General features: G+C 56.0%; 1 protein-coding gene across 3 annotated transcripts in view; it reads right to left on the reverse strand.

The window, feature by feature from the left end:
* Positions 1-6,643, reverse strand: part of STX2 (syntaxin 2) — a 26,322-nt gene extending 19,679 nt beyond the window's left edge. For 2 of the 3 annotated variants that reach the window (XM_029922003.1, XM_029922002.1), the window contains exons 1-3: positions 6,400-6,643; positions 6,002-6,076; positions 1,946-2,045 (exon numbers count right to left, since the gene is read on the reverse strand). In XM_029922003.1, coding sequence (XP_029777863.1) covers positions 1,946-2,045; positions 6,002-6,076; positions 6,400-6,441 — 217 coding nt within the window. In that variant the 5' untranslated portion in view covers positions 6,442-6,643. The remainder of the gene's footprint in view (positions 1-1,945; positions 2,046-6,001; positions 6,077-6,399) is intronic. The other variant, XM_029922001.1, reaches the window with a different exon arrangement.
* Between the last annotated feature and the right edge of the window lie 1,974 nt (positions 6,644-8,617).

Genomic DNA, 8,617 nt, shown 5'->3' on the forward strand with positions numbered 1-8,617 from the left:
GCGGCTCGGCGCGGAGAGAGGACGAGGCCTGCCGTGTGCAGCAGCGTGGCTGGCACCGGAGGGCGTTACGCTGAGTGAAACAAGTCAGCCAGAGAAAATATCAGATGTTTTCACTCGTGTGGAACCTGAGACACTGAACAGAAGACCAGGGGGGAGGGGGAGGGGGAGGAAAAAAGATACAAACAGAGAGGGAGGAAGGCAAACCACAAGAGAGTCTTAAATACAGAGAAGAAGCTGAGGGTTTTACTGGGGGGGGAGGGGAGAGGGAGGGAGGAAGGGGGCGACGGGCGTGGGGAGAGCACTTGTTGGCATGAGCACTGGGTATGGTACGTGAACCAATCTGACAATAAATTATATTCATAAGAAAAGAATAAACTACAGTAATTACAAACAAAATCTTGTGGGGGCAAATACACTAAGCAAAGTTTACACCGGTTTCCTTATTGCAGGACTGCTCAGGGCCTTACTGCTCTGAGTACAGTGTAACTCCCCAAGAGGGAGTATGGGATCATGGGGCTCCCGAAGTGACACACGTCCTGCTTCCTAGGCCACCTGATGCGATTCGTGCTCTAGAAGTGCTGTGAGACACATTCTTCTACATCATAAGGCATCTACAGGAGTCAGAGCATTATTTTATAAAACATATGAAATCTTAAAAAACCCCATAAAATCTTAAAATTAACTTTTTTTTCAATTTATATTTTTATTTTATTTAACATTTTAATTTCTTCAATGTAAGGCTATATCAATTAATCTTCTAACAAGAAGCTCTCCACTCTCCTCTTTACTGGAGAATACGGACGCCCCTCACCACGCACACCCGCCCCACCTCGGGGTCACCAGAGCAGCTGGCTAGCGACAGAAAGCACGAGAGGGAGCGGAAACATGTCATTATCCACAGACGACGCGCCGCGCAGAGACAGCCCGACGGCATCTACGCGACATTCACAGCAGTAGCGATTAGGCAGGACAGTGGGGCACAAGGCCGACAGTACAAAAGCCGACTATTTCCGTATTTGGAAACGAACAGAAAATAAAAGCTACGGCAGACGCTCCCCACGCTGACACCGACACCTACAGCACCTGGGAACACACGTGACGCGGGACAGCAGACCCGCAGGGCACAGCCGGGAGAAGCTGAGGAAGGGCTGAGGGGTGGGGGGACAGGCCATTCTCATGGGCTGACAGAGGCGATATTGTGAAGACACCATTTCACCCCCAAAATGACGTACGGATTCCAATTTGCAGTCTCCGGCTCATCCAGGTCCATCTTACCTCTACCGTCATCCACAGGGGCTCCTGAGGGACTCAGTCGGTTACGCGTCCGACTTCGGCTCAGGTCATGATCTCACGGTTGTGGGTTCGAGCCCCACGTCAGGCTCTGCGCTGACAGCTCGGAGCCTGGAGCTGCTTCAGATTGTGTCTCCCTCTCTCCCTGTCTCTCCCCTGCTCACACTCTATTCCTCTCTCTCGAAAGTAAACATTAAAAATAAATAAATAAATAAAGTCAACCTTTCCCTCTCCAGCTCAAGGAAACACCCCCCTTCTACCGCCCAAGGCCCTGATTTCTGGCCTCACACGCCGCCCTCCTCAGACACCCAGGACAGCTCACTCCGCGCACCAGCCTTCCCCCCGAAGGCACCGGGGCGCCTGCCCTAACAGACTCCTGCTAACTTCCATTTCAACACAGAGCCCATCGAGCCTGTTTAACCGGGGACACGGGACGTGCGCATCCGAGGCCCGTCGCTGACGCGGCCCCACAGCTCGCGTGGCCCTCTGGACGGGACGCGGCCGCGGTCCTCGGCCCGGCCTGGCGGCCAGCAGCACAGCTAGACAAAGCCGCCCCGCGTCCCAAAGGGCCGGGGCCTGCGTCGTAGGCAGAGAGGGAGAGAGGCACACAGGCAGACAGACAGACAGACAGACAGACGCACTTCCGACAACTTACTTCCTTCTGGGTTTGGTGCAGAAAGAATGATGCTGTGGTTTTTCTTCACTTCTTCAACACACTGTGCTATTTTGGCGATACTGGTCCTGATCTCCTCAACCTAGGGCAGACACAGAGTCGTCACTGCGGTGGCAAAGTCACATTTGCTACCACGTGCCGTTTCCTGAAAAGGGAGGGATGAAGGAGGGCAGTACAGGAGTGACTACCACGGCCCTCACCGTTCTCCCGTTGGTAACTAGTTAATTTAGAGACAAAAACGCACCGCGTGAAGATCCGCTCCGTCAGGACCAAGGCAGTCACCCACCAGCCGCCGGCGGCGGCGGACCAGCCGGACACACGAACCTTCAGAGGCGGGACCCGCGTGCTGCGGCAGGTGACGGCCATCTGCCCAGGCGCTCTGTGCAGTCGGGAAGGAGCGGGGCGCATCCGACTTCGGCTCAGGTCACGATCTCATGGTTCGTGGGTTCGAGCCCCAGGTCGGGCTCTGTGCTGACAGCTCAGAGCCTGGAGCTGCTTCCGATTCTGTGTCTCCCCCTCTCTCCACCCCTTCCCAGCTTGCACTCTGTCTCTCTCAAAAATAAACATTAACAATCTTAAAAAAGAAGAAGAAGAAGAAGAAGAAAAAGAAGAAGAAGAAGAAGAAGAAGAAGAAAGGCAGGGCGTGCCAGCCGTGATCTCCACGCCGGGGCGGGGCTTACCGCGGACCAGGCCAAGCCGCACAGTCACTTTTCTACCTAATGATCCTCGCTCTCCAACACTTGTTGCACACGGTCACGTACCCGTCCGCACGGTTCACCCAAATACATCCCTGTATCTAGAATAACCCCAGTGGAGAAATAGCTTAAATATTGGCTGATTCATTTTAAACAACTTTTTTATATTTTTTTACTGGTTTTTCTTATTTATTTATTTTTGAGAAACAGAGAGAGAGGGAGACACAGAATCTGAAGCAGGCTCCAGGCTCTGAGCTGTCAGCACAGAGCCCAACGCGGGGCTCGAACCCTCAAAACCGTGAGATCGTGACCTGAGCCGAAGCCAGATGCTTAACCAACTGAGCCACCCAGACTCCCCAGACCGATTCATTTTAAAGCAGTAACTACTGGCAGATGTCCACACCCGAGGCCCGCCAGTGCTCCCGTGCCGGGCGAGAGGGACTTGCCGACGGGCTGAGTCCTGAGAGGGCCGGCCGGGTTACCGGAGCTGCTCCGAAGAAATCAGAGTCCTCACAAGAAGGGGGTGAGACGACCGTGTGTAGAAGACGGGGTGAGCTCACAGAAGCAGAGGCCAGAGCGAGGTGCTCTAAGGGCCATCTCTGGAGAGGCCACAAAATGGACACTTGCGTGCACCTCCCCAAGGAGCCGGCCCTGCCGGCTCGCGGTGTGAGCGCTGCACGCTCACCGCGGATCCTGGCGTCTGGACCCGGAGAGAACGGGGCGAGTCGGGGTCAGCCGCCCGGGCGGTGGTGAGCTGTCAGCGCGGTGCTGGAGGCCAAGTCCGCGCACGCGCTCTCGAGGGGAGGAGGGGGGAGATGGTGTCTCAGCATCACCATGAATGTGGCCTCGACTCCTGGACTCCTGGAAGGGTCTTGGCCCCCGGGGACCCTGTCCACACTCCGAAGCCCACTGAAAACGCAAGTGCTGGCGGCCGCCTCCCGGTAGGGGCGGAGCGGCCCGGGCAGGCCAGGGCTACTTCCTGCGGAACCTCTGGAGAGCTACGCATGCTTCCCACGCTCACGGTGTAAGTTCGCCGATCACGGGAAAACGATGCAGCAAATAAAAACCGATTCTTTTAAACGTTTGCTAGTTCAACACAAGTGGTGACACTTGGGCACATGGACCCGTCTCAGCTGGTGCATAACCGTCGCCAGGCGCAAAGGCACCATTGGCACGCCTGCCCGTGGCGTCTGCGTTCACACCCCTGGCAGAAGCCCCCGCATGGGCTGACAAGGGGACTGTCACTGCCACAGACATGACACAGGGTTTCCTTCTGTCCCTTCCAAGTCATCTTTGCAAAGGGCACCTTCCCTGACTGCCCAGAGGGCACTCTCCAAAGTCCTTAACCAAACAAAGGCCAGGAGCAAAATTCTATCTTTTACAACGTTCTGTGTGATATTCAAGATCCGAATGCCATTTTCAAAACACCAGTTAGTATTAAGAACATCATCTTTTGTCTAACTGTCTAGGAAATCCTTCCACAAGATTTAACTGTAGGGGTGCCTGGGGGCTCAGTCGGTTAAGCGTCCGACTTTGACTAGGGTCATGATCTCACGGTTTGTGGGTTCGAGCCCCGTGTCAGGTTCTGTGCAGACAGCTTGGAGCCTGGAGGCTGCTTCCGAATCTGTGTCTCCCTCTCTCTCTGCCCCTCCCCCACTAGCACTGTCTCTCTCAAGCTCTCTCTGTCTCAAAAAAAAAAAATTTTAAAAAAGTTAAACAACAAAAAAAAAGATTTAACTGTAAAATACGACTCTCTAACAAGTGAAAACCTGAAGTTCGGTTGGACCCTGCCGCTCCCGAGCACCCAGCACGGGTCCCGTTCCCACCCCTCGGGGGTACCCGCAGCCGACAGGGACCCACGGGTGGGGACAGCGGCCCTCAATGGCCTCTGTACAGTCCTTCTGCAGGATGTGATGACGTTTAATGCCGGGGGGCCTTTAAAATAAATACGTTTTTATGAAGAATTGAATTCTGGGAGCATTAAGCATCCAGACAAAGGGTTAAAAATAGATAAATATTTTCACAAAGTGGGTAGGTAATAAGCTCAAGACAACACAGAGTCTCATCTCTGAAGTGAAACAAGGAAATTCAGTATCTTAACTTCTTTGCTCCTTAAAGTCAGTCCCTGCATCAAACAATTTAATTTCATGTTTTTCCACTCGGTAAAATTAGGAACTAACATAATAAATACGTAAACCCAGTGACTGGCCTTATACTAGATATTCAGTGAATTCTGAAAACTAATAACCTTTAATATGCTTTTTTTAATATGTTACTTTTTTTTCACATCTGCACACTGATAGGCCGGTTTAGACAGTCCCTGGAAGTGAGTCCATTGGAACTGTTAAACTAGATTCAGCATCACCGAAATAAACCCTGCCAATGAAGCTTTTTCATCATTAAAAAAAGGTAACGGACACGTTTCTCCGTGTTTAATGAAGTCAAACTATTTGTTCTGCGACTCAGTTTCAAACATTTGAATTCATGCACAATTTGGTCAACCATTACTTGGGTTTAAGAATTGACACACAGTATAAGCCCAACGCCAGCCCTGGGGGCTGAGGGGGAGGAGAGGCCTGCAGCCAGCCCAGGACGGTGAGCAGGGTTCAAGGTCAGGTTCAAGGTCAGATGCCCCGGCTCAGGGCTGTGGCCCAGGCGCACACAGCTCGGCTCAGGGCTGTGGCCCGGGCGCACACAGCTCGGCTCAGGGCTGTGGCCCGGGTGCACACAGCTCGGGGAAAGGCCGGGCTGATGGACGACAGAGCAGTGTTCCCACAAGGATGTAACTGCTCGTGTCTAAGGCTTTTCGGGGGAAGACTTGAAGATCTAGTCGCTGGTTTTAGAAAATACACGTGGGAGCTCTCTGATGCACGTGGTCACCGTGTGGGGACCCAGTGGAGGAAGAGGGAGCCATCAGGGCACCGCCACCAGGAGGACACCACTGATCCCGGGGTGAGGACCTGGGCGTGGCAGTCTGGGGGGCCTGTCCGGGGAGGAGCTCTCTCCACCCACTGCATCCACGTCAGGAGAGAAGGCCTGGTCAGGTGCCACCCACCCTGGGGCACAAAACGCCTCCTGCGAGGGCACGGGGGTGAGGGGGCTCCGGGGCTGCGCGCCCGCAAACCAGCACCGCCCGGCCCCACCCAAGTGTGGTTCCTGGGAGAATGGCTCCACGCTGCCGAGCACTTTACGGGCACTAAAAATTCTAGAAACGTGAACGTAATTCAAACAGCAACTCTATCATTTAAAATATTACCTCTAGTATTTTTCCAAATAAGATAAACACTCAGGCACATCAGGTGTTTGGAGAAAGTCTGGCTGGGTTTCCTTCAGTGGCTCTTACCTGATGGAAGAAATCGTCCATGAAATGGTCCTTCTCAAGGACAACACTCGTGTCCTCATCATCATTCTTCCCGCACTAAAATGGAAAACATGAAAAGGAAAATTCAGATCTCAGACACGCTCACGTGGGCACCAATGGTGAACTGAGAGAGGAGCGTGGTGCCGCAGCACCGGACCCCACCAGGCCGGCACCGTCCGGACGCACTGCCCATGACGCACTGTCCAGGACGACTGCGCGGGTGTGCAGACGGGACCGCGGTGGGGGGGGGGGGCGGGGGCGGCGCCGCGGCTTCCTGGGGACCGGCGGCTGGACTTCTCAGAACTCGGCAGCGGGGACCATTCGTTCGCCCACATAAGCCAACATGACACAGCAAGCCTTATCTTCAAGAGGCGACGCACCTTGTACTGCTTCTTTTCTATGAAGATTAAGAACACTGACATCCTGGTTAACTTTTCTAAAGTGCGTCTTTTTCAAGGACCTTGCACATGTATTAGCCGGCGTTCCTCGTAACTGAGTAGCTCCCAGTGGCGCCCACAGATAATAACCACTTTCAGTAAGGAAAGTCTTGGCAAAGCAGACCTAGAAGGTAACTCAGAGGAGGGAGGTGGCTGTCCTGGCCACCGGGAGGAGTCACAGGGACGCTGCACCAGCAGTCGGGTTCTGGACGTTTGAATCCCATCCAAGAATATTCTAGAGCACTTCTCAAACTTGAGTTGCATCAGAATCTCCAGAAGCCTGGGTCTCTGACTCAGCAGGTTAGGGTGGGGTATTCTAGGACATTCTAGAACATTCTAGAACGCTGTTGCATTCTGACACATCCCAGTGCTGCTGCTGGTCCCGGAAGCCCACGTGCAGAACCACTTTCCCGGGAGGCAAGACCCGGGGTGGGGGGTGGGGGGCGTGGGGGCGCGAGTGGGGCCCGCACTGGGAAGCAGCCATGTGCGGCCGAGGGCAGAGCGCGCTCACCGGGCAGCACCCCACGGCCAGGCACGGGCGCGCTTCCCCCTGACTCCCAGCTGGGGGCCCCAGCTGTGTCCTGAGTTGGACTCAGCCACCACCCCGCCCTCACATGACACCCGTTGTTGAGAAAGATGCCTGGAGTGACCTTGTTGAGAATGTGTCCCTGTGCTGCGCTAACAGGACAGGAGCAGTGGGTTGAACTTCGGCGCTAGAAACAGACATAGAAGGCCCGGCCCCAGAGCCTCAGCGCGTGAACCACACCGTGACAAGGGTCTGTGCGGGGTAATCAGTTACCAGGAGGTTGTGCTGGGGCAGGGTGGGCCCTTCACCTGACCTGACTCGTGTCCTTGTGAGCAAGCCGGCCATGTGACAAGGGTGTGCCCTAGGGCCGGCAGCCCCCTAGCAGCTGCAGGGGCGAGCAGGAGCCCAGTCCCCTGGGAGCGCAGCCGCCACGCCTCCATCTTTCCCTGTGGCCTCCAGAGCTGGGAGAACCGCCCCTCCCGTTTCCCAGCCCAGACTGCAGTACTCTGTTCCCAGGGCCCCAGGACACGGACCCTGGCCGTCAGGGCGCCGGGGACCGCCACTGCCCTCCCTCTGACCAACTGTGCTCACCCAGCATGACTGGGTCCCTACCTGCCTACCGGCAGCCCCTGAGCCTGGAGCCTGTCTCCTGGGCCACGGGTCCCACCGCCTTCAGAGACCAGTTGTGAGCACCGCTGCCCTGTGACCTCGGGGCCTCTGTGTCATAGGGGCACGTGAACCCACAAAGGCTTCAGAATCCTTTCTGGTCTCGGCCATGAGCAAGGCCATGGGACACGAACATGCGGGAGCTGCAGGTCCTCTGGCCCCTCCGGACGCCACGGCTCCTTAGGGCAAGGAAGGCCGAGAGCGGAGGGAGGGTCGGTGCCCCGGGGGCTGCGGGAGGCCCCCACAGCTGGTTCGCATCACCATGTCACACCCTGGAGCACAGACCACGCGGCCCAGGGCCTTGACCCCAAGTCCCAAGAAGCCAAGGGACCACGCTGTGGATCCACGTCTGTCTGACTCCATGGAACTCACCCTGAGGAGCACCCCGGGCTGACCCTTAACAAAGTGCTGCCTGCACCCCCAGCTCACAGGGCCCAGGCGCCGGCTCGTTAACTCCACTACCTCGTAGTGCCGGATGAGGTCGAGGGGCTGAGGGCAGGGGGCTGCCTGTCCACTGGACTCCTGACACCTGTAAAAATTCACCCTCCAGGGGCGCCTGGGGCTCAGAGGGTTGAGCGTCTGCTCTGGATTTCAGCTCAGATCCTGACCTCCGGCTCAAGGGCCGCAGCCCCGGGTCGGGCCCTGCCGGAGCAGGAGCTGCTTGGGAGTCCCTCCCTCTGCCTCTGCCCCTCCCCCCCAACATAAAATGAATGAATTGAAAGAAAATCTCGCTGCCCACCCCTCAGAGGAAGGGGCTTCCCTACCGGCCCTCCCAGCCGCAGGGCTCTCTTCCCAACCCCCAGCGCAGCCCCACCCCTTCCATCTGAACTTGGCCTTGTATCGCTCCACTCCCTTACTGTCCCGTCTTCTCAGCTGTGGGGTCTCAAAAGGAAATGGCTGTGCCTTGTCCTGCTCAAGGCCAGGAACATCAGAGTGGAACAGCATCACGTAAGTAGCCGACTTGCTGTG

This window comes from Suricata suricatta, chromosome 14 (assembly GCF_006229205.1).
Source record: "Suricata suricatta isolate VVHF042 chromosome 14, meerkat_22Aug2017_6uvM2_HiC, whole genome shotgun sequence".
Lineage (NCBI taxonomy): Eukaryota > Metazoa > Chordata > Mammalia > Carnivora > Herpestidae > Suricata > Suricata suricatta.